This window comes from Mycteria americana, chromosome 9 (assembly GCF_035582795.1).
Source record: "Mycteria americana isolate JAX WOST 10 ecotype Jacksonville Zoo and Gardens chromosome 9, USCA_MyAme_1.0, whole genome shotgun sequence".
Lineage (NCBI taxonomy): Eukaryota > Metazoa > Chordata > Aves > Ciconiiformes > Ciconiidae > Mycteria > Mycteria americana.
In genome coordinates, this window is record NC_134373.1 from 23487309 (window position 1) to 23514894 (window position 27586).

At 34.2% G+C, this 27586-nt stretch overlaps 1 protein-coding gene across 16 annotated transcripts in view; it reads left to right on the plus strand.

The window, feature by feature from the left end:
- The window catches only part of LOC142414285 (sodium channel protein type 2 subunit alpha-like), a 67973-nt gene that overhangs the window by 25621 nt on the left and 14766 nt on the right, over positions 1-27586 (plus strand). For all 16 annotated transcript variants that reach the window (XM_075511303.1, XM_075511304.1, XM_075511320.1 and 13 more), the window contains 8 exons: positions 334-466; positions 3681-3919; positions 6876-7049; positions 8311-8667; positions 10723-11208; positions 21417-21537; positions 22104-22258; positions 23283-23456. In XM_075511303.1, coding sequence (XP_075367418.1) covers positions 334-466; positions 3681-3919; positions 6876-7049; positions 8311-8667; positions 10723-11208; positions 21417-21537; positions 22104-22258; positions 23283-23456 — 1839 coding nt within the window. The remainder of the gene's footprint in view (positions 1-333; positions 467-3680; positions 3920-6875; positions 7050-8310; positions 8668-10722; positions 11209-21416; positions 21538-22103; positions 22259-23282; positions 23457-27586) is intronic.

Sequence of the window (27586 nt, forward strand, 5' to 3'; positions counted from 1 at the left end):
AGTTTTTCTTGAAAGAATAATAATAATCACTAGCAAAAAGATACCTAGCCAAAATTTTGTTCACTTAGTCATTTAAATGAGAACCACCTTTGGTCCCACATTGCCTTGGGACACATTGTGTCCTCCAGTTGATTATTTGTAGCACCGTACAAAATTGCCACTAAGTTCCTCAATAAAGAACAAAGAAATTCCTACAGGAACAGAAACCTTCAGTGTGTAAGTCTAGTATGCTGCACAAAGCTGATTTTGATTATCACTACAGTATTTATACAATAAATATTGTTAATTGGCTGTTGAAGAGGATGGTTTAATTCCTCAGTATTTCATTTGCAGGGCACCACTACAGAAACAGAAATAAGAAAAAGAAGACTGAGTTCTTATCAAATTTCCATGGAAATGCTGGAAGATTCTGCTGCAAGACAAAGAGCAATGAGTATAGCCAGCATACTTACAAATACAATGGAAGGTATTTGATGCATTTTATCTGACAGGCAGTTCAGTGAATTTCTGCTAACTACATGTACAGAGCAATCATTTACATAATTTCCTTTGTAAATGTAAAACAGGACATGTGAAATCTCTGAACATCTGATACAAAAGGCTTTTGAGCATTTCTAAGATCATTTACACATTCTAAATGCTTAGTCATTTATTTTTCGTGAGACCTTCCAAATATTACTCTACTGAGTGGACTAACAGAGACAAAATAATCATAGCTAGGGGATTGCCAGAACCCCAAACAGAGAATACAGGGATTTTCTTCCTATAAGACATCAACAGGAAAAATCAATCAAGATACACAGGAATAGCTATGATAAAGGCAGTGATGTGCTAGAACAGTCATTTCCCTTAGACTTAAAATCCAAGGATAGATAATAGGAAATTGGAATGAAAAAGATAGTTTTAAAGAAAACAACCAACTGTAATCAACCCATGCCAATGCACATGAACTGCCTTCCTCAGGCATTTCGTAAACTTTCTTAGGTAAGTATATAAAAGATAAAAAAATATTATATTTACTATATGAAAAAGCATACATTGTTGGAATTGTTTTGCTTATTTAAGGGAAACGGAGTACACTCACACTTCATGCATATGCCATTAAAATATTTTTATAAGCTTAAAGGATCTATCTACTGTATACTGGCACAGTGTGACAGCTGTTACAGTAAGACAAACCCTGTGGATGTCCTACAACACATATTCTAAAAGGACAAGAAATTACCAAGAAAATTTACAGTGTTCTTAAGATTACTTTAAGTCAGAATTGAAATATATTTTTTAAGGTGATTTCTGAAGCCCTTTGCTCTCAGATAAACAAACAGATCCCAAACTAATTGTAGTCAGAAATATAAGGCTTATATCACCTATTTTCTTCTAAAAATATTCACAAACCATTCTCACAAGCATGTATCTTTCTGAGTATATCTTCCTACGTTAGTGCAAGCGTGAACTGTTGGTACCTCTTGATTCTCGGTGTGCAATTCTTAGTTCTCCTCCTGGGTAGAGAGGGTATCCCCTTAGAGGGTGCTGCTCTCTTCCTCCAGCTGAATAGTCTGTCCTTCCATTCTTCTGGCCAGAAAAAAAACATGTCAATGTAGACTATATTGTTCTGATAGTCACCTCCTACCCACATCTGGTTTCCATTATTTCAGAAGTTGCTAAGTGCAAGCAATGGAGTCTTCTGTGCCAACTCAGCGTCCAGTGTGAGTGGCCACTTCTGTTCAAGGCCACTGCCATCCTACCTCTCAGCATTCTGAGTTACATGTTCAGAAATGTGATTATTCCACCCAATCCATATATTCGTTTGGAAGCACTGTCTTTGTTATGGTTTATGAAGATTAAAGGAGACTTTTGCTACTTATGATACCCTTTTCTGCCTGGAGGCTACAGTCTGATGTAATGGGAGAGCTTGTTAGTTTCGATGAGTTTGAGAACTGTGGCAACTGACCTTTTAACTTCCTGTAATTCCACCCATATAGGACCATATTAGAGGCAAAAATCAATCCACTGGTCCTCAAAGTGTAGAGTTAAGCACTAAATCCTTATTAGCAAATACTGTAAAACAGCATGTTTGCTATTTTAGCAAAATCACCCATAAGTGTCATGATGATCAAGACCTCCCTGTGCTCTAAGGGATGTCTGAAAACTAGCAATTTTCTGATTTGGGTTGATGCCACTATGCAGAAACTTTATCAAAACTGTTGTAGCAATTTCTTACATGTTTTGTAGTCTAAGTATTTCTCACTTAAGTAAGTACCCATCTTCCTTCTGGGCTGTCCTCAAACATCCCATTACATTAGACATTCATCCTTGCTATTAACTCAGTAGAAGTTAGCATTTTTCCGTAACTTTGACAATATTGACAGTGAAATGGAGAAAAAATAGTTTGTAAAGATTCTGATTGAGAGCAGAGTTGTTCTGCTAATACTAACATGATTGTTCCATTTCTCAGTTGATAGACACTGCAACTGTACAAGACATTTTCAAAGTCAAATGATAATTTTCAAAATAAGAAAACAGGCATTCTGTATATTAAAAATAATTGATTCAAATAAGCAATGATAGGTATGCGCACTGAGTCATTTATCTGTTATGATATTGTAGTGGTTCAGTGTAGTAGCAAATATAATACTTGTAGTAGCACAAATCAAAATATGTACGCAAGTTACATAGTTAACACAAAAATTCTATATTTTATGAAGCTTATACAAATTATACCCATCAGCTCACTGACGATGGAGTCACGTTAACTTTTAATATCCAAAATTAAGACATCTGCTGTAGGCAAGTCAACTAACCTAAAATACATGTCTAGACTCTCCCTACTGTCATGGGAAAGAGACAAACACATTTCTCTCTTTAGATAGATGTCTGAGATTATTCACTCTTTAGAGGTCACTTCACTGTCCACTGGTTTGTTGTGGTTTAGCCCCCGTCAGCAATCAAGTACCACACAGCTGCTCGCTCACCCTCCTCCCGGTGGGATGGGGGAGAGAATCGGAAGAGCAAAAGTAAGAAAACACTTGGGCTGAGATAAGAACAGTTTAATAATTGGCACCAAAAAAAAAAAAAAGAAGATTGTAATGAGAAGGAAAACAACAAGAGAGCAAGAGAGGAACAAAACCCAGGAAAACACCCCAAGTGATACAACCGCTCACCACCTGCCGACTGACGCCCAGCCAGTCCCCGAGCAGTGATCGCTGCCCCCCGGCCAACTCCCCCAGTTTATATACTGAGCATGAGGTCATATGGTATGGAATAGCCCTTTGGCCAGTTTGGATCAGCTACCTTGGCTGTGCCCCCTCCCAGCTTCTTGTGCACCTGGCAGAGCATGGGAAGCTGAAAAGTCCTTGACTAGTGTAAGCACTGCTCAGCAACAACTGAAAAATCAGTGTGTTATCAACATTATTGTCATACTAAATCCAAAACACAGCACTATACCAGCTACTAGGAAGAAAATTAACTCTATCCCAGCTGAAACCAGGACCTGGTTGTAAACCACTTAAATAAATTAGAAGCTTAACTTTAAGATGGCTAAATATAGGTGAGGGAAATCCCATGTTAGTGTGAGCTGTTTATTTGAATCATTTAATCTTTTTACATATTTTAAAAAAGAAATTCCAGAGGATATAATTGGAATATTCATTATTTGTTAATTTTTTTCTATTTTTTTTCAGAGCTTGAAGAATCCAGACAGAAATGCCCACCATGCTGGTACAGATTTGCAAATACTTTCTTGATCTGGGATTGCTGGAGTCCATGGTTAAAAGTAAAACACGTCGTTAATTTAGTTGTGATGGATCCATTTGTTGATCTTGCTATAACTATTTGCATTGTTTTAAACACCTTGTTTATGGCCATGGAACATTACCCAATGACAGAACAGTTTAGCAGTGTCCTTTCTGTGGGGAACCTGGTAAGTGGTTTGTCATGCACTACTTCATGTAAAAATACCCTTTTCTAAAAGAAGAAACACATAAATGCATTGCATTGGTTTTAAATTTATTCCCGGTTGGTTTTTATAATCAGTTTAGAAACTGTATATATGATTTTCATAGGTAAAGTGACTTTTGCTGGAGCCTTTAACTTTCATGAATCTATTTTGTAACTACTATAATGAAATAACTGAGTATGTGTGGAAGTACAGTCTTCACTGGATTGTCAGATTTCTTGAGGTTTACTTTGGGTTTTTTCTTTAAAATGTTAAGGTAGATTATCTAATTTTTACCATGGTACTGATATTCCATCAGAGAAAATATTTTTCTTCTGTAAGAAATTGATGAAATATTCAGACGTCAGAATTTATCTTTGAATTTTTTTCAGTTACACTACCATGAAAGGACATTTCCAAGAAAGGCATATATCTTGTTAGCAGTAACTCCTTGCCACTTTAGGTAACTAAAAATACTTAATAATCTAGAAGATTATTATTTATTCTCTAGCAAAAAGCACCTTGTATCTGTAAGTTTATTAGTGATGCCTTTCCCGATTTTAACCTGGTTCAGAGATTTAGGGTTACATGTAATTCCTTTTCTGAGCAGATACCTAAATGTGGCAGAACACGTACATGTTCTTGTCTGTTTCTCTCCATTTGCTTCTAATGCTCAGAAAGCAGAGGACTGAACCTTGCAAGTGTTTGTTTCAGAAGATTCATACATTTTTAATTTTTTGCCAGCTCACATAACTACCTATAGTTTACACAGGAGAGGTCTAGATTGACTCACACAGCATGCCGTCCTGAAAATCAAAACCAACCAACTGTTCTGAACTAATCACTCAAAAAGATTAGTTTTGAAAAGTCTGCTAATATTTAAATGGAGCAGTAATATATTTCTCAGTCAGAGTATGTTTTAAAGTCTAAACATTTTCCTTATATGTACTGGTAATAAATCCTTCTGTGACTTTTTTTAAAAATAGAACTAAAATTGAATTTGCTGCCTAGGTGTTCTTGTGTGCATTACAGTTTCCTTTCTCCTGGACAAAGATCTAATTGCTGGCATATTCTTATATTCATCACAGATTACAGAATATCGTATTTTAAAATGTTGGTCTGTCATATTGTTAGAGTTATTTCTCTCCAACCATTTATACTTACAAGGTCTTCTGCCTTTTCCCATCTCATATTTTTATTTTCTTTACGCTAAGCTAGCAACAGTCATATTTTTAACTACCTTTGTAACAATCCAGTATCCCTAATTAGGACTATATATATGCAGTGAATACTATTCCTGCTGGTTTCAGTTAAATTCTCTGTTGCTCACTGTATTAATCTATTAACCTTAATTTTCTGATTTCCCTTCAAAATATGTTAATGTACTCTTTGTTTGTGACATCACGGTCTTTTTGAGGATAAATTAAATATGACAAATATGACTCTGCCTTTTCTGTAGCATTTTAAGGAGAAGGAAGAAATAGTTCTAAAATGCAATGATTCATTTTCATAATACTAAAATTCATTCAGTATTCAAAAGTCCTAAGTAATTATACGAAAACTTGAGTTTACTTCTGTTAAAATGTATTTTTGTGTATTTGGGGATGCAGTAATGCTCAATAAAAAGTATTTTGTGGATGGAATGGGTTATTTTGTGAAGGAAATATTTTAAAATGAAATGTTTTTCATTGCTTTTTTTTTTCAATTATTTTGACAAATATGACAGTTTCGTCAAGAATAATCTTCTTTGTTGCATTCTCTTTACCACACATAGCAACACCTGTTACATTCTTCTGATTATATGGTAACATCTCTCATATATCAATTTAATAGTATAGTGTTTCTTGCTATATTTCTAGTTTCTCAAAAGTATACACTTTTTAAAATGTTAATATTTACACTTTGATAATGGTGAATGTTTCCACAGCATTATAACCACCTCCTTCTTAAATTAAAAGGTAACCATGAGTGTAGTTATATAGTGTTGTAAAAAGTCAGCTTTGCTTCCATAAAACTTGCTGTAGGAGGACTGAGAACAAGCTGGATAAAGAACTATCATAAGGCAATGGCAGAATACGCTGGTGTACATTAGTAGACTTTTGGATCATCTAGGATATCTTTTGAGTGTTGTGAAGAATATTCATATGTTTTTAGTGGTTTTGCATTATGCTCCAAAACTTCTTTATTATGCTGCACAAACCACTGATCACTACTCATTGCAAGAAAGTGTTGGGTTAAATTCTGCACTTTAAAACACTAAGGAGCATTCATAATTTCACAGTTGGCACTTCTAGATATTTCAAAGAACATTACCATCATGAAGTTCTTTTTCCCAAAAGGAAATAGCTATCACACAAAATAGTAGCTGTACGTGAAAGCTCTATATCCTTACAAAAGCCCAGTGCCAGAAGCTCCAACTTCCCCTGTCTATTCCACCCATACTCTGCAACTCTGACCTAAAAGACAGACCTTAGAGAGTCTGTCCTTAGAGAGTCTGACCTTAGAGAGTTTCTTCTAACACTTCTGTTTAGACTGTGGGCAAGGAAAAAAATAGCTGTCAAGTCTTCTTTTGCTTTACTGGGACTATCTTCTAGAAACAGGACTGAAAACACTGGATCATATCACATCATCTACTGGATGGATAGTCCAGCACATATCAGTCAAATATGAACCAGAGCTGAGCTGCTGACTGGTGAATAGCTTTTTATAGGTTTATCAAACCTCTGCCCTCCGATCTCTGTCCTGATTTAGTAATTTGTTTTTTAATTATCAGTTTTCAGTGTTTAGAAATACTTAGATGCCATTTGGAGATAGCAATCAGCTGGTTTTTATAGTAACAGGTACAAGTAACAGGTATGGATTAGAAAGCTGGATTAGAAAAATTTACTTGGGTATATAAATTTCTCATAACAACTCAACTAATAATTACATTTTGTTTTAGGTATTCACTGGGATATTCACAGCAGAAATGGTACTAAAGATAATTGCCATGGACCCTTATTATTATTTCCAAGAAGGCTGGAATATTTTTGATGGTATTATCGTTAGCCTTAGTTTAATGGAGCTTGGTCTTGCAAATGTTGAAGGATTATCTGTTCTTCGGTCATTCAGATTGGTAAATACCTTGATAATTAAATATTTGCATGCAATTGTCTCACTCTAAAAAAATGTGCTGATGTCTATAATAATTACCAGTATTGTAAAGATATATTATATGCTTAAATGGCTCACACTATTTTTCATATATGCCTAATTTGCAAGCCATATTTGATAAGTACAAGTTTAAGGTGTTTGTCAATTGATATCCTTTTATATCTTTTGGTACAAAATTATCCTATTGATATCCTATCCTACTGATATCCTTTGCCAGCATAAGACTAACTGCTACCTTTTGAGAATTTTGTAAATCTTTGTTATACTGATTTTATTAACATTCATCAAAGCTGAATATCTCTAAAACCATACATACTGCCACCACCATAAAGAATCATAACATTTTTAGTCTTTATATTGTGAACATTACTTTGCGTTACTCATAAAGCCCCTAAGTAGATCCTCTCTTCACAAAATTTATTTTAATGGGCACCAAGAATAAACATTTAGTAACTCCATTACATATAACAGAGTCATAACAATCTGACTTTAGGATAACACTTAAATTGAACAGCTTCTACTAGAAATGTCTTTTTCATAGCAAATAGTATTGTACACAAAGTAATTTTTAGGTATGTTTACTGCAGGCACAAGATTCATGATTTAGAAGTCTGTATTACTAACAGTTATCACATTACTTGAAAACCTATGTTATATCCTAATACATAGAGCAGGAAGTAGTGACTTAGTTTATTAGCACCAGTTGCAGTGGTACCCAACTTCACATACCATAGTTTGGTTACTGAATATTATTTTTAAGGTAGTGTTTATGATTTGAATGGGCATCACAGTATCAGCATCAAATTGTTGCTTCAAAAATTGTCCTCTAACTAAGTCTGGAAGACCTAATGTGGTGCTGAGGGAAGTGTGGAACCAAGCCAGCAAAGAGGGTGTAGTGAAGGTGATGAAAAGAGTACAAACTTCTAAAATATCTTTAAGAATTGTTCAGTAATCATCTGTAAGTGGATGTTTAAAAATATTAAAATCAAATCTGGTACAAACACAGATTATGAGGTTTTTTCGGTGTGCATCACTAAGATGAAATGCTGAACACTGCAGTTTAGGCAAATACTCCATGCTCCCTGCTTTCCATTAAAATAATAATATGTTCCTACTGAAGAACAAATTAATCTACAGAAACTGATATGGTCTGCTAAACAACTTGGACCTAGCTTCTATTTCATATCTAACACTAATGATTCCTCTGCGATTTTGTTTTTCAGCTTCGAGTTTTTAAGTTAGCAAAATCTTGGCCAACTCTAAATATGCTGATTAAGATTATTGGCAACTCAGTGGGGGCTTTGGGTAACCTCACCCTGGTGCTGGCCATCATTGTGTTCATTTTTGCTGTGGTTGGGATGCAGCTGTTTGGGAAAAGCTACAAGGAATGTGTCTGCAAGATCTCCAGTGACTGTGTGCTTCCACGCTGGCACATGCATGACTTTTTCCACTCTTTCCTGATTGTATTTCGAGTGCTGTGTGGAGAATGGATAGAAACAATGTGGGATTGCATGGAGGTTGCAGGCCAAACCATGTGCCTTATTGTTTTCATGCTGGTCATGGTGATTGGAAACCTAGTGGTACGTGATGAACATTTTTGAACATTAATTCTAATGCAAAATGTACATAACTTACAGCTAGGCAATGAGAGAATGTTTGTCATACTTCTGCTTAGAATTAAAAATTAAATCTGAATGTGCTAGATTTTGGGTAAAAACACATGATGATTTCCTTCTCCCCCTTTTCACTCATTTCCATACACTGAAGTACTCTCACTATGGGTCCAGGAATTTAGGAATACACCAAAATGTCAAATCAAACGCCCTATCATGGGAGTGCTGCAGCTAATTTAGAGGTGCTGTTTAAATCCAAATGTCTTCCTAACTAGTCTTGAAATAATAAAGCTTATGCTGCACCAGCTCCTGGGCAGCTGCTTCTTTGGAGAAAAAAAATCTAACGGACTTTCTTACACCCATTACAGCTAATTCCAGCACCAATAATTCTGACTTAATAAAAATAAAGTATAATGTAGCTGTTCTTATGTAGAATATCTTGAATTTAAGTACTGAACTTTTTGGCCTGTGTAGGTGTAAAAAACAAAAATGAAATAAGTGATTGGATGTCCATCCTAAAAAGGTGTTTGAAAGCTTCTAACTCAAAATTATAGAAAAAACCTTTATAGAAAAATTTTAATTCAAGCTGACAAGTTAAAATGCCAAAGGTTCAATTAATAAATATTGAATTGGGGAGAACTTCTTAGAAATCAGGATTATAATTGGAATGCACCATTTTTACTTTATTTTTAAGTTTCTTTTACAGTTAATGTTTGCAGTTCATTCTGATATGCCTAAAAACTATATTTCATTACCGCTCAAAATTCTCTTCCTTTAGTGATATGTTTTAACATGATTTAAATTTTTATAAAATAGAATTCAAAATGTTTGTATCCTAGTTGTTTACATGACCTTGCAATCTCGACATTATATCAGCAGAAATGTGCAGAGCCCCAGAAAGCTATTTATGATCAGTAACCTGCTCTACTATTTTTTTTAGCATTAGCTTCAGCATAGAAATACTGTTTCAGATTCATATTGTCGTCTTTCTTCCAAGTGTCTTTTCACATTCAGGTTCTTTTCTGGACTTGTGAAAGTCTGCAGAATTAAATCTCATAGAGAGTACAAATAAGAGACCTAACACATTTAACAAGGGGGAAGTTTATTTACACTGTTTTGCCATATCATGACAACTTTTGATGCCTGGTGGTATATCAGAATGAAAGTTTGAAATTATTAACTGTTTGTAAGCTTTAGTGAAATAGCTACAGTTTATAGGAGATTATATTAAAACAACAATAATGATGTTTGAATTCTGAGGCAAAACCCCACAGTTCTCAGGCAATACTGGTGCCAAGATTGTTAACTGCTGATGGAAGAAGTCGGTTTTATTTTGAATTCCTACATAAGCGCAAACAAAATTTTCATTTTTTGCCAAGTGAAAAAGGAAAAAAATCCAATTACAAATAATATAGTAGTATTATAAATAATAGAGATTAAAGTGTAAAATTAATTTTAAAATATTCCTTTTATCCTTTTATGACAAGCTTTATACAATTTGAGAGACAAGCCCAGAATTAACAGAAAATCACAGCCTCATGGTATAATCTTCCAAATAGTAGTTAGAAAGTGTAAGTAGGTTATTATAGCATTAACTGATATAAGTTTCTAAAATATCTGCATCACAGAAACCCATCTAATTTTATGAATTTATTTAAGTCTACTTAAATTCCAAGAGATTTTAAGAGATTTAGGCAGAAGCCTTTCAAACCTCTGATGAATGTGTATAGCTCGCATTTTTGTAACTTTTTTTAAATTTTAGAGTCTAAGCAACCATGCTGCTTCAAACAAAGATCAACAGTTTAAAATATTTAGGTATTAGCTTGTCTGTTTTCATCTTCTGAGTGAATACTGATCAAAACAAGTAAGGAGATCTTTTGTAATTTAAGGTGCTATATGGTTGTCTAAAATTAGTGAATGTTGTTTTTCAAAACAGTGTGTGCTACTTGACAGTATCCTGTAAAAATACTCACTTCTTATATGTATGTATTTACTATACAGCTGTATTCTCTCATCTTTTAGGTATTGAACCTATTTCTGGCCTTGCTGCTGAGCTCATTTAGTTCAGACAACCTTGCTGCTACCGATGATGATAATGAAATGAACAATCTCCAAATTGCTGTGGCAAGGATTCAGAAGGGAATAGATTATGTTAAAAAAAAGATACAGGAGTTCATCCAAAAAGCCTTCGTTAGAAAGCAGAAAGCTTTAGAGGAAATCAAAGCACTTGAAGAGCTAAACAACAAGAAAGACAGCTGCATTTCCAATCATACTGCTGTTGAAATAAGCAAAGATCTGAATTATCTTAAAGATGGGAATGGAACCACTAGTGGTGTAGGCACAGGCAGCAGTGTGGAAAAATACGTAACTGATGAAAACGATTACATGTCATTCATAAACAACCCAGGCCTCACTGTGACAGTGCCAATTGCAGTTGGAGAATCAGATTTTGAAAATTTAAATACAGAAGAATTTAGCAGCGAATCTGATCTGGAAGAAAGCAAACAGGTAGAATTTTTCATATCTTAACAATTAAATTGTAGTCATGCATTTACATATTTCTTAATTGCATATTTAGAATTGTTTAAAAACCATCTTATCCCATGTAAATACATATTTTATTATTATATGTAATTATAATTCAAGAAAAAAATTACCCTACATGATGGTATACTAGGGGGTCCTTAGAGTTTATGTTTTTAATACTCTATTAGCATTTGGAAGTTGTATAATTTTAAGTATGATTATTTCTTTCACAATTTTATGAGGTTTTAGGACTAGCACACATTTCATAAAGCATTCTTTCTGTAGTACCTATAATGCGATCAGGATTTATGGAATAAAAGTATTGTAGAAGGCTAAGGAACAATCAAGAGTATACAGCTTTGCATACCCAATCAAATATAAGTGGAGAAAAAAAAATGTTTTTCTGTATTTAGGGTAGTTCTAAAAATGAACCTTGAGACATCATAAATCAGTGATATATTCTGGATTATTTAAAAAGTTTTGTGAGTAATATTCGTATAGATTTTGTGTTCAGAGACTATGGCTGGCTGAATCAAAGTAATCCAGATACCAATCAATGTCATGGTAAAGCAGTATCTCATGTTATCCTGGAGAGCAGAATAATCTTGATGCATGTGGAAACAGTTTACTTGAAAGCCTTATGCTATTGTTATTGTGCAAAGAGACAGAAGTTGGTCTAAAAACCAGAAGCCATGTGTCTCAAAATATAAGTGGCTCAAATACCAGAAGTGATCATGAACAGGTGATAATGGTATTCAAGGAAAACTTTGTATGTTGGAGTAATGATCAATGACAAGCTAATAAATGCATTAGCAGAATATAATTATATTCAATGCCATTAGAAATGTAGGAACTCTGAGGTTTAAGGGATCAGGAACCATGGATAAATATGTTTTCAATTAGATTAGAAGCTATGATGTTGTGTGATAGCTCATTAATACAACAGGGTTTGTTTACCGTAAAGAAAGTTCTATGAAGAAGCCCTGCATTCATGACTGTATCATAGCTGTATAGCTGCCATATTTGCACATAATGCTCTATTCCTCAGCAATACCAAACTATACCACATAACATTAATGGACAGCCATGATCCAGGTAATCATAGTATGGGGTTTTTGCTAAAGAACATAAAGGAACATAAAGAGTGTGTGTTTATTTGCAACTGCAAAGAAGGTTATTCTGCATAACAATTGTAAGATTAAGAGCAAGATATTCTATCATCTGAGTTGCTCAGTTATGAGACATTTTCAATGCAGATGTATAAGATAGTATAGCAGTAGTGCTTATCCATGACAATTTAAGTGTAAAGTGATATAATTTATGAGATCAACTAGTATAAGAAAAAAAGCTTTCAGAGTGACTCTGGGTCTGAAAGTTAAGTATTTTTCACGTAAGCTGATCTAATAAAAGTTAATTGTCTTTTCCAATGAACCTTTAGCAAAGTCTTCTAAGTCTTCTTATATATTCTGATGTTCTTTAAAATGACATTTTACTATAAATTTTCTGCTTTCCTTGTGTTTAGTTTTGATAAATACAGTGATGAATGCCTTCCTAGTAACTCCATCTTATCAAGTTACATGCCTAAAAATTTCCCGAATATATTACTTTTTAAAAAAAGTTTGTAATATGCAGTAGGAAGTTGGGAGGCTTATAAGCTGTGCAGATGCTAAATGTGTGGTTATGTGACATGTTAGCCTCAGCAGCAGAGCTGGCTTGGGAAGTTCCCATCCACCTCCTGATCCCCTGGCAGTCTTTACCACTTTCTCTGCTATACTCCTTGTGGGTCTATACTATAAGGCATGTCACTGGAGTCATGTAAGTTAAATAACATCATCCCATAGGTATTATTTGCTCATTTCTTCTTTAAGATAGATTGAATGGTTCAGTTTACAGTGTACTGCCATATATTCTATCAGAACAGCTGAGGACAAAACAAAATGCAATGCAAAGGCAGAAACTCCTCTGCTTTCCAAGTGAATATATGATGTAAGTACATCCCAAGTAAATGGAGTAAAAGCCCTTGTTGTCCTGAGAAGTTCTGAATGATACCAATTTCAAGATGACTTTCACAAGTCAATTGCTCTGTTCATTCCCATCTTTGCTTGATTCAAGCATCATGCTTTTTTCTTCTAACGCCATCCTGAAGTTTCAGGACCGTAATAAATCAAAAGGGATTTTGCCTTTTTTTATGGACTTTAGATGTATCCATATGTCTTTAGGAAGAGAAACCAAATCCAAAAGTCAGTATAAGCAATTTGAAAGTGAAAATTTCAGGTGACTGTGGGAAATCCACCAGTAAAAGGTGGATGGTGTTTATATTAAGAACTCGTGGAGAAATCTTCACTGGGGATAGGATAAGTTTAGGACTTCTGTGGAGCCTCAAGATTTCCATAGAATATAATAATCATTACCATTGCGAAGCTGGAGCAATAGTGCTTCCCTCAAGTTCTGCTCACACACAACTGTTTAGCGTTTAACTGTTTGACATGTATTCGTACAGTGCAAGTGTACATACTGTGAACAGTATCTAATAAGACAGGAATTTCTTACCAGTGCCCTGAAAATGGTGAATTCTATATTAATTGCAGTTTCTGTTCTGGATTCCTTATTCCATTCCTTCTGGATGATTTTTAGGGAAAGGATAAAGTGCTTTTTTTTAATTGTGTGTATAAAAATCCACCTGCTTTGGTAATATATGAACGGATGCTCTGACATGTGACAGGAATTTGTGAAGAATTCCAGTCTTCTCCTACCAAGTCAACAGTACTGTTGAATCTTTGATTGCTGCCTTTGATTGTCTTTTGAGGAAAATAAAGAGTATATTGGTGCAGTGTTTAAGTTACCTCTCTAGAACAGTACACCATCATTTGCTTTATTTTGCTGCTCAAGGGATACCACTGAGACAACATTCCTGCTAGGAGAAGGCCTGGTCTTCAAAAGGAGGGGTAAGAGATGGGGCAGAACTTTCCCTGCCTTAACTGTGGCAGTACTTAGCACTTAAAATACCCTCAGGAGGCATCCCCTTTAATAACTTTTTATTTAACAACAGAGCTGTGGGAAGCTAGATCTGCACAGGAACTGTAAAATGAACCATTTTTTTCTGGTGTCTTACTGACCGTCACTGATGTTAAGAGCAGAATGATTATTTAAAGTCTGTCAGCAATAACAGGTCATGCTAGAAGTGGGGTAGGGGCTGTGTGCTCCTGAGGAATATGCCAAGAACAGGTAATTACTATAGAAATTGTAACTGCGGGTGACTGATGAACAAATTGTAATTTGTCCTATTTTTATTATCAGATATACTATGGTACAAAATAACTCTAGCTACCAAGTTTCTTTTGGGAGGCTGGTTCCTTTTTTTTCCTTCTCCCTTTCATAAAAACACTTTCTAATTAATTTGCTAGTTAATAACTTCCCAAATCTGCCATAATCTATCCTGAAACCTGGTTGCAAGTTCCAGGCCTAAACAAGATCTTTCTAATACATATCACTAGAAATTTGAGAAGTCTCTGTTTGGATGAAACAGAACAATAACATTTATTAGATTTAAAAGTTACCCACTGCTTTAGAATAATAGTTGGCTGAAAGTACCTGAAAGATGCGAACATTTCATTGATAGTTTGAAGGAGGATTTTTTTTAATATCTGCTATCAGAAAACAGAAGTGCAATACCCAATGAAATAACCATCAGAAATAAGAGATTTCTGCTCTGAAAACAAGATACTCGAGATAATTAACTTTGAAGATAATAAGAAAATTAGAAGTAACTAAGGGGGACAATTTGGTGTTTTTTAAAGTTTTTTAAAGTTAACAGTGAATGCTGTTTCTATTATAAAAAATGCCTGCTAATCAGTGAAATGAACAGACTATGTTAATCTTACCAAATATGACTCCTAACTATTGTATTTCTGTACCACTTAACAACTTTTCATTATATCTGAATCACAACTTTATGAAAAAAGTTTGAATTTAAACATGGAAAAGTAATTTCAAAGATATTCATAAGTTATGGAAAGCTTATTTCACAACTAAAGAAATACATATACCTACAGGTCTCTATAATTCGGAATTCCAAAAGGCTTTCTATCTACAGTATATGTACAGTAAGTAGAAATTCAGATTGGAGAAGTAAGGCTGCTCAATTAATTTCTGAAATCACAACAGATGGTTTTAATAAAATGAAAAATATCCTTCATCATCTAATCCACTGAATTTTCAAAACAAGGAATAAGTTCCATTTTCTGACTGGCTTCACTAGTGCCTTTGTGACTAGGTGAAGTAAAAAGACAGGAACACAGTTATTGCATTCCCAAAAGTTAAGCATTGCCATTGGGCTTCAATAAATTTCTTAGCCAAAACATACCCAGTAGTGATTTGATCAATTTGTTGGATGATTTTTTATCACATTTCTTTTAAAATATCCCACAATCTAAATCCTCCTTTTCTAAGACTGACCAATTCTGGGATACTATCTTCAAAAGTCACAGATTCTTTAAGTTATGGACCAGCTGTGGATAACTAATGAATGAAACCATATCTCTGGATACACTGATGGGCCACTGTCCAGACACCAATCCAATCCTCTTTTGAAACAATGAGAGATTATAGAGTCTGAATTATACGGCATACTAAATCTAAACTAGAAACTTACACAATATAATACTTCATCACATTTAATTTGAACAGAAATTAAGGAGGTTTATTTTCATTGAGATCTATAAGTTCTACCACCATTATTAGAGGATGAAGGAGGAATGGGAAGACATACATCTTCAAAGTATTTTGCTTACTGTACGTACATATTTTGCAAATAAAAGAGGTAATCACATAGTCAGTTAAATGAAGACTAGAACATTAAACCAAAAAAAACCTTAAAATTTTCATTAATATGCATTAAGCACTATATAAATACTGGAATACATTTCAAATCTGCTAACCGTGTCTTTATCAGTTTAATTAATTGCATTTTTATTTATGAATCACAATTTCAGAGTGCGGATTATTAGGTCTAGCTTCTGCATTTCTTATTTCTCTAAAATAAACCAACAAGTTCTGTAGAAAAGTTTGTTGAACATTTCCGGTGGTATGTATTTCCCTTTTTGCCAACTGATCATAAAATATTTAATAATTATGTTTTAATTCTATTAAAGCCATGTTTGAATTAGAGATTCCAAAAAGAGGAGAACTAGAGATCCTGTGTCTTGAACTTCACTACCTACCATTCTTACTTCTCACAGGGGTAAAACCAAGCTGGAGCAATCAAGAATGCAGCTCTGGTGCTTTTTAACCAGGTAGAGCAACGTGTCACCACTTTCACACAGGTTACCTAAGCAAGTTATACATATATATGTATATATATATATAATCACTTTTTAATGGATTTTGACTGGCCTGCATGCTATTCAGCTATGTACCTTCCCTATCCATTGCAAGACAGTAGAAAAATGCACAGCTGCTCTCTGCTGAGTCATGGGACTCACATCACAGCATGGTCAGGTGGGATTGGCAACCCCGACATACATTTTTTAACTCTGCTAGTGATTTTTCTGGATATTTTAATACAGTCTTTAGCAATAACTGCATGCTCTACAGGTTTTGAAGTATGGATAATAAAAGTACTGGAATGTTATACGTTAACGAGGCCAAAGAAAAAGGGAGCATGCACAGTTTTTAAAAAATAAAAACAACCCTTTTTGATTCAGCCCTTATAAATGTAAATATTTAATGAAATGTATTAAGTGATTTATGTAATGATTACTGTCACAACTTCAGCTCCTTAATGAATAACATTTAAACTATTGCAGTAGCTACTTGCATAAAAATTACACTTTTATACTTTTAAATCTACAATGCACTGTAATGCAGATCTTCAAGATGCTACAAACTACATGCTGTATTCATTTGGGCAGTGCATATCTTGAGTTTTATAAACTGTAAGCAGAGCAAACAGTTTTGTAATTGCTAAAATTATACTTAGCAAATAACCCCCCTTAAAAAACTCTCAAAGCAAAGCATTTCACAAATACTCTTAATACTCTTTTCTTAAACTTTAAACTCCTGCATAAATAGTGGTATTTTGGAATGTGTTTCACGATAACAGTCTGTGAATGAGTTGGGGGACTTTACTTGGTGTAAGTTAGAAAGACTATGGAGTAGTTGGCATCATTTTTATAAAATTCCATATATATTTACCCTGGTTTTCTTTCATTATAGGCAAGTATAATTTCCATTGATGCATAATTGGCAGAGCTGTCAGGAATAGGGACAGCAAATATTGCACAGGAGCCAAAGTTACGTGAAACTAAGGAGGTCAAATTATCGTGGTGAAACTAGGCATCAAAATTTTGTTGGGATTGAGATTTCCGTCCTATAGCAAGATTCAAAGCTGTTTCCTTCAGGCAGAGTCTCACATGGGCTTCAAAAGGATAACCAAATAGTTTGTTTTGTACCATTGATTATAGTGTAGTATGAGCTACCTATATTATATCATAGTATAAATTGTCCAGAGATGCCAAAAGAAATTCATATTGGTGTGTATTCTGAAAATTCTCAGATTTTACGGATTAAATTTTAAACCAAGATATGCTTCAAATATCAAATAAAACTCTAAGGAAAGAGATTTTTAAAGTGGTTTTCTTAATATAATATAAAAGTCAAATATCATAAGATCTGAGATTTAAAGTCAGTTTAGAATCACTTTGGAATCATTGATCCCCATTATTTTATATTTTTTCACTCAATTACAGTGCAGCTTTCAAGATTCAAAGGATAAAACCACATGGCTGAATTACTAAAGGCAATTTGTAATGGCTGAATCCCTTTATTTTATTGTCACTTGAATCATGAAGCCGTTTGTAAAGCTTAAAATTTTAGTAGCCTGCTCTTGCTCTTACTGAAATCTAGAATAAAATCAAATGAGAGCAAGACCAGGTGTTAAGTGAATGCATTTTCTTGTAAATGGGCACATTAACATGCTGTTGGTCAAAGCTTGTTTTAATGATCTAAGCTGTTGAAAAGAGATGCACTGCTCTGAAAGGACAGTATGGAGGCTGATTATACATATGTTAACCAAGTATTTGGGTTGGTGATGAAGCATTTTTTTATGTTATATCCTATACAATAATATTTATAATACTATTTTCAGAAAAACATAATCCCACTGAGGTAGTCTTATTTTTTATTTTATTTTTGTGTGTGATTTCCACAGTATTGCTCGGGCTTCTGCTCTAGTCAAGCATGTTGTTTTGCTGATTCAGGCCTTGAGAATGCTGCATCATAAGCAATTGCTTTCAAATGTATCCTTGTAAAGGAAAATGTGATATCACTGAAGATGCAAATAAGTATTTACAGGGCATGGCGTGTTCTAGAAGCTGATAATCACATTTATGAGGTGAAAAGAAGATTGTGTTAATCCATCATGTATCTGAGTTTCCTATTAGTTTTATTGCTAGGAAAAAAAGATCATTAAAGTCACTTTATTTAAAATGCAATGGTTCTTTTCTAATTTAGGGTCTTGAAGCAAAGAAGAGGAGTTTATTAACTTAATGAGGTTTTTTTATAATGCAATTGTTTGAGATTATTTGAAAAATAATGAAGAGAATACTTTCTGTGAAAAATAATGAAGAGAATTCTAGTAGGTTTTGTTCGTACCGATTATAAATTGCACTTCTGTCACTTGGTTTTTAGCAACTATGCTGACAGGACTATCTGCAACAGTTTACATGGGAAGATGCAGTTAAAAAATTGACTGCCTTTTAATTGGCACTCATATAGGTTAATAATTGACACTTACTATGAACCTTTATCTTGCTACTATTAAGTCAGTAATTGATTTAATGATGATGGATCAGGCCATGAATTAGTTTTAATTTTCCTAACTTGAATGTGACAGATTATTATTTTCACAATATTTGGTTTTTATTTAATGAAGAAACTGCCTATAATTTCAGTGACAGGTTTCAGACTTCTTATTTCTTTGTATTACAATGATATATAAGAAGAGAGTTAATTCACAAGTCTTATATCTTTTTTAAAAGAGGATGGGTGGATAATAAGGTGGTGTGCTAATAATGCTTAATATAGTGTACATTAATGTGCATTTTGGTCTGTAAATGTAATACAGAAAGCGAAGTTTAAAATATTCTCACTATATGAGGTACACAATATTTTATTTCAGACTTACTGATCTACATGACCAGTAATAAAATGATTCAATTTAGAGGCAATATGGCTGTAACTATTTTATATATATAAATTTTGGAAATCACAGAGGAAGTGCAGTATGAAAAAGGAAACATGATATTTTAACATGTTTACTAAGCAAAAATTAACCATTGAAACATCCAAATCTCAATGTATTTATCCAAATCTTTTCACATTTGTCAGTGTGTTTTTCCATGTATGACAGATCATGATATTTAAAAAGGGAAAGAATGGTTTTCAAACTCATACCTGTGTGCTTGTCAGAAATCTTTTCTATTATGCGACAAGTCCTTTTTTTTTGGCCACAATGCAGTAACAGCCATGCAACCTGAGGTTTGAGTGACCCTATATTGACTACATTTGCACGTGTGTGTGAAGAGCAGCTTCTTGAAACTTAACCCTGAAATTATCCATCACCCAACATGAATTTTTTTTTAAACTTCATTCATCTCATGTAAGAGTTGAATATGAGGAAAGAACTGCTTACCAAACTATGTAAAGATATATGTGCCATTTACTTCATTTCTGGCAGAAAAAAGCCCTTCGCTCCCAATGCATTTTCCTGAAGGGACTGGGTTTTAACTGAAAAGTTAAATAACTAGTTTTAATTTGCAGCAGTGTCTCTGAAGAAGAGAATACATGGAAATACCTTTTTAAAAAGTTATTCTTTATTATTTGTTGCAAAATAATTCAAATCATCTGAACAGTATTTTTTTTAATATTCTAAAAATGTCACTATCTTGAAAACTAAATGTGAAAAGTAATGGGTATTAAGCATTCTCTCAAAAATTTGTATAGAAGGGTCTTCATACAGGTCAAAGGGCATGACCAGATCTGCTCAGCTGAAACCACAAATCCAATCTGTGACCAAATGCCTTTTTGTTACATCAGTGCCTGTACAATTTAAAGTATTTAAGTTAGAGACGCATTCTAGATCCCCCTCAAAATTCCTGTGCATTACTGCTACATGGTGTAAACCAGAAGTATTTCACTGCCATGCTTTTTGTAATGTTGTTTTCTGATTACAAGCCTTATTTCACAGTAGAAGAGAATGTATTTTGGATTAAAGCAATTAAAGACACAAACAGTATTGACAACTGAAAAGTTACAAACTCTATGTCCAATTATTGCATTAGTTGTGTGCATCTTTAGCAGGTTTGTCCTTTCAAAATATGCTTTCTTAAAAGGACAAAATTATGGGCAGTCTTGCATGACTGATAAACAGCTTGACCTGATCCATATTTCAATGTACTTGGTAAAAAGTTACTTAATTTCAGTTCCTTTATATCACTCTCCAGTTCTTGCAGTTATCAGATCTAGAAGTGCTTTTACCGTAGTAAGGACTATAGTATTTCACTGTACACAAAAGTAGTAGAATGATAGAAAAATTCGGGATGGAAAGGACCTCAGGAGGTCTCCAAATATGCACAGGAGACTGGAATGCAAAGACGATATTTCGGATCCGGTCATTTGTGCTTTCTGCAAAAATTAAATTGTGCAGAAATTTGCCATTAAATGCCATTAAATTTACAACTTTTAAATCCAGATATGGTGTATATTTGTGAAAACACCATCTTTAGTGGACATGAAGATATGTGTGGAGCTTTCTGTTAGTTCATTTCACTGGGAAAACTAAGACACATTTTCAGTGTAATCCAGTATGTATAGTAAAGAAAATGAAATAACTCGAGAGTGTGGTACATGCAAGCTCTCCAGTTTTAATACCACTGAGAATACTTCAGAAGTCTTATACGTGGATCAGGTTAGTAGCCAAATTATATTTAATTGTTCCCTATGAGAAGATAAACTGGGAAACAGAACTATACAATGTACATGTCATTACTATGTTTTTACTTATGGTGATGCATATTTATCAGTATAAATTTAGTGTTCTTCAAAAGTCAGAGATTGGCATGATTTGATTCAGTATCACTTTACAGAATATGTATCTAATGAGAAAAAATTGTTCTGTGGAACTTTACTTGCAGAAACTAAATGCATCCAGTTCATCAGAAGGCAGCACAGTTGATATTGCTCCTCCTGGAGAGGGCGAGCAAGCAGAAATTGAAAGTGAAGAAGCTCTTGAACCAGAAGCCTGTTTTACAGAAGGTTGTAGAATAACTGTTGACTTAAGAAATGTATTAGAAAAATGGCATTATTACTAGTTACATTATTACTAGCATATTTAAGTTCTTGAGACTTTCAAATCTGGTGGACGTTCATGACCTCAACAATCAAAAGAAAATACTCTTAGCCTAGGATGCTGGAAATCAGATGCCAAAACAAGGTTTCCTTAGACTTTGAGTAACTTTATCTGCCTGGCCACTGCATACATCTTGTAACTAAGAAACTTCATTAACTTTTATTTTCTTAAAATGCTTTTCAGTTGTTTGAAAAGGCCCTTGAAACTGGGAACAAATTAATTTTTGTGAGACTCCATCAACAAATGGAACAGTTACATGCCATACTCATAATTATGTCTACTACTGTCTGTTTTCTCTCCAGATTGCTTATCTAAATTCAGATATTCAGCATCCTATAAAATAAGATTCCAGTGTTTAATTTAAAAAAATATTATAAAATTTGTTAAAGCTTCTAACAATGTTGATACCACAGTAAATATTGACTTTGAAATAATTTGCTTTTGGATCCTAATCTCTCTTAATCTAATGTAGGTTGTGTGCAGAAATTTCCGTGTTGTCAAGTAAGTATAGAGGATGGCAAAGGAAAAATTTGGTGGAATCTTAGAAAAACCTGCTACAGCATAGTTGAGCACAACTGGTTTGAGACTTTCATTGTCTTCATGATTCTCCTCAGCAGTGGAGCACTAGTAAGTAGAAAAAAATTGCAGATGCTGAAAAATTTAGATATCTCCTTAGAAGCAACAGCAAAATTCAGATTTGCTTCAGAAAGACTTGTTTTGCATGGAGCTGTATAAAACCACCTGCATTCCATCATTTCAGGATGGAATGAAACTTGGCCCAAACTTGAAAAAGTTTGTTAAATTTCACATGCACTTTTTTAGTGATACTTGTGGTTTACCGCTGTAAAGCTGGCGCAATTTTATTTAAGCCAGCACAGCTACTCAAGATTTAAATTGCCTGCTACTTTTCAGCATGTTCGTCAAGAGATTGAGTACAAAGGACCATTGTTAACTGTGAATATATAGCTAAATGTATGATTTTAAGTCCTTAATTCTTTCTAGGCTCAGTCACTCCTTGGATTCTGCTTATGAAAGACCTTACGAAAAATGGAATGATTACTTCATTCTTTTCCTTTTTTGGAGGCAGGAGATAGGGAAGAGTGTGACAGCAAATTAAACCTAACAACCACTTTCCAACAAGATTACATTACCCACCTTTCCAGCTTTACTCAAGTTGAACGTTTGCTACAGTATCAATGTGCATAGTGCACATTCTGGCAAATACACTGCTCTTTAATTTGACTTTTAGACATAAGTTTGATGATGGAGCACAGAAATGTAATCTCCCTAACTGCTTTCTAGAATGGAATATCCATATCTGGAACAGATTTTGTATAAGAAAGGGGGTTTTTTGTGTGTGTATGTGAAAGTGTCTTAATACCACAGTGGGCAAAAATTCACGCTTTAAGTTTATTTCTTCATTCATTAGGAAAATACAATGTATATATATTCAACCCCAGACAGGGCAGAATACATAAAGTTGCTCCAAATTGTAGTATGGTTAAAGGTGGGAAATATGTAAAATAAGAGGATGCAGAAGAACAAGGGGAAAGATTAGCTCTGACCTATTTATTTTTTATTATTTATTCCTTATTTTTATCATGTATATTCTGTGAAACATTAGTAATACCTGAACATATTTTTTTCATAGGCCTTTGAAGATATATATATTGAACAGCGCAAAACTATCAAGACCATGCTGGAATATGCTGACAAAGTTTTTACATATATTTTCATTTTGGAAATGCTTTTAAAATGGGTAGCATATGGTTTTCAAATATATTTTACTAATGCCTGGTGCTGGCTGGACTTCCTGATTGTTGATGTAAGTACACAGTCTTTACTATTGTAAAATTCACTATAGTAAAGTCCATTATGTTGTAAAACTCATTACTACTAAGTAATCCTCTTATAAACATGCAAAAATAATTCACACTGTATAGTTATACTGCATTAGTAATAGCCTGCAGTGATCCGGATGTGTTATTTAAAGTACATTTATATGCCAGAAGGAAAAGGATGGCTGGCCATCAGGTTGTTCATTCTTCATGGTTAATAATTTTGTTGCCAGGATGTATCAAACTTGAGATTTTATGAGGAAAAAACCTAATTTTGAAACATGCTATTTTTAATGGACTCTGATCATACTACCTTATTCCTTAGCAAATAATACACTACATAGTGCAAGTTTCTTCTACAAGCATTGCAGCTTTGCACGTGAAACAATACATTTGGTCCAGATTTCATCTGAGTTCTCAGAACTTCGTCCCCCCAAACTATTCTGTCATCATTTTTAGTGAAACAGAAAGACAGTGGCTATTTGGTCTAAAAATTAATTAGTTTTAATGGGCTGACAATCTGCAATAGTTAAATCAGCTATGATTTGGCAGGGTTTATGATAGAAAAGAATACAAGGTTTCTTGGCTGCCTTCCCAGCTGTGATATACTTGGGTGCAAAGGCCTTGCTTATGTTGTCAGAAGGGATCAAAGCTGGTTTTACTCCCAGAATAATTTGGTCTGTTGCCTTCACACATTATCTGACCCAGTTCATTGGCTATACATGTCCTCAGTGTGGAACTGAGAGATGGCATCTCAGGGCAAATGTGCATTTATAGTAATTTCTGCCTAAGCTACCATATTTCTTGAGAAGTTTGCATAGATCCTGGTTCCATAAATACTTATTCCTTATGAATATATAATAGAAATATATCAGATTTGTGACTCCCAGAGGAAAAAAAACCTAGCTAGATTGGCCCATAACTCAAAATGGAAGACCTTCTCTTTTTTTTAACCTGCCCAAGTTAGTTTTGTTATACTGCTAATCTCTAGCTCTGTCCTGAAAATCTACACTAGAATGGAGCAGTGTGAATGGTTTTCTTAAGAGGATGTTAATGCAGAAGACAGATGCTCCCTTCCAGGATTATGTTAAGAAGGGATTTTTTTTTTTAGATAAACTACAACTCATGTTTTAATTACTCTTTTTGTAACATAAACCTAAACAGATTATTCTAAGCCATACTCCATGGTTTCTTAACAATAGTTCAGCCTCAGAGATGCTGTTATCTGAGCAGGCTCTCAGAATTATAAAGAACATCATCATAAATAAAGCAGTTTATTTTGCCAAATTTTTACCCATAATTTTTAATTTTATAAACAAAAGCATGACTAAATGATATTGGAACATTCTACTTTTGAAGAATGATACTCAATGTTCCAGAAAGTGGTAAAAAATGTCTTACTGTGTCTAAGGCTAATTCAGCAATTCCTTTAGCACGACCAGACAGCACTTGAAAGAAATATATGAACTCAAGTTATCTTCCTATAGAAAAGCAGAGAATCTACACTGCTTTAACAGGCAGTTTAAACAGGTGTGATTCAGTGGCATTCTCCCAGTGAGAACACCAGTGAGCCCTTCTTCATTAGAAGTGACTAAAGTTAATCAAATTGTTTAATTCCATCCTCTAAAATTATTCAAGAGTAAACACTGATAGTCCTTTAGGGCTTTGACCTTTAATATCTTACATACCTGAGTGTCTCAGTGTGAGAAATAGCCATAGTTGCTCTCAGTGATTGTGACCAAATTAGATTTTAATAATTACACAAAGAAATGGCAATTTTCAGCTCTGTCGGTTTACAGCCATGACAGATGACTCTTGGTACATCTGGCTACCTCAGTTTAAGACCTCATCATGCCACCTCTCCACGCCACTCTTCTGCTGGATGCAACAATATCTGTAGCAAGGAGCAGATATTTGGGTGGAGTGCCCTATCTACCCAAAATCACAATCTGGTAAATCAGTTCAAACACATTTATCAGTGGTTTAAGCTAAGAGACTGAATTTTGGATGCAGGCAGCTGAGAAGCAGGGACGTATTTGCTTTTTTGGGGGAGACTAATTCTGGCAGAACTATCCAGTAAAGGCATGAGACAGTAATACCTTAACCCAGGACAACTAGATGCTATAGAGCATGTCATCCTGTACCTTGATTTTTGCTCTTACCCCTTTTTCCAGAAGCCATCTGTCATGAGTTTATTACATCTAGGTTTTGATGTACAGCTGTAATGACTCTAAGTACTCCTTGCCACATACAAAGCTAGGAGATAGTATATCAGGGAAGGAGATAGGGAATCTGGGAATACCCAATGAGTTTGTCAGTTATTAAATTTGTTTGTATAGTTTTCTGCTATGATATGTAATCTTACATAATCTTAAGTGGATACTGTTTTATGCTGTATATTTTTAAACTTTATAAGGTAGTCCTATAATTTGGTATAGACACTTTATTTCTAAATTACTGTGTTAATAAATTGTACTTGAATGAAATGGAAATACGTAACACTTAAAACAAATCACGTATTTGCCAAATACTGTGGGGCAGTAATGAATCTGTAAGTAGAATGAAATCTTTGACCTTCCTGAAATTGCTCATGCCTGATAAAATTCCAGTGGGTACAGTTTTTGAGCAATTAAGTGCAGCAAAACAACCTTCCAGTTGGGCTTGTTGTATAGTACATTAGAAGGTGGTCGTATTGATGGCTTATATAATATTTCTTCATATAGCTAAAAATGTTTCATGCTTATTTGTTAAAACAGTTAAAAGTAATTTAATTAAACTGTGCTCTCAACCTTTTTATTAGCTTTTCAGAACAATTAACTCAGCAGCAACATTCTGGAAAAGATCAGGGTCACATTATACTAATATACTAAACCCTGAATGCACAGAGGCATTTAGAGGCAACTGCTGCCCTGACATAGGAAGATGAGCATATTGATGTGTTGGGAAAACAGATACAGAAAGAGACATCACTTTGTCTTCCTAGACAGTCTCATATGTCTTTATGTGTATCCTAACATGGTACACTATGATAACATTGGATAATCCACAAATTAATGAAATTAATTAATTAAATCAAAGGGATATTCAGATGATATATGCATGAAACCTAAGGCTCTTGTTCAGCAAGTTAGGGAACAGAATCATGCTTGCAATTAGGCATCTAAACAAAATGGATTTTCAATACTTGCCAGTAAAATACCATAAATTAGAGTTATTCACCAAGTACATATAGAAAAAGTGATATTATCTTAGCATAGGACCATAACATAAGACAGGCTACATAAGGTGTAAGAAAGGCTACTTTGGGTCCAATGTCCTGTCTCCAAGAGTGTCAAAAATGCCTGCCTGGAAAACTGCTAATATAGTATCTATCTTTCAAAAATAAGAAAAATCATTAACTTCTCAATGGAAGGAAAAATCTTTGGATTTTTTTTTCCCAAACCTTGCAGTTTATTTTTATTCCTAGTTAAGTGTAATACCTGAACACTTAAACTACATGACAGATAGGATAAGCAGTGTTGGAAGTGAGGAGGGCAATATGCCACTGAGAACCTGGAATCAAATCACATAAATTAGCCACCTCAGCAAGTAAGACAGAATTCATATGGATTAAAATTTTAGGCCTAAATAGAAATAAAGTCAATGTGGAGCTGTATGACCAATGATCTGGTGCAGATGAGAACACTGACTGAAGACCTTGAGCAGGGCTAATTGTGACTGCTAAGTTTCAAAACATTTTTTGCAACAGATAGTCTACATTAGAAGATCCGTACACAAAAATGTGTACACACAACCCTCCAGTTTTAGGAGATGAATGTAAAAATTCTTTCTGCCTTTTGGACTTCATTTTCATGTCTTAAAATTACTGCATCTGCATGCATTCTTGTCTCAAAAGAAAGAAATTTATCTATTTATCAGTGTAGAGAGACATTTATTTTCTCACCTACTAGCTACAAAACAGGTGGAACAGATGACAGAAGACCAAGCTAAGACTGAGAAAACCAGAGCAGTACAGAACAGCTGTCTATACTTATGCTGTATATACAATATTCCAAGCAAATCTTTGCCTCTCATTTGAACTGTCTTTCAGAGGAAAACGTGTTGTTTACAATAGACA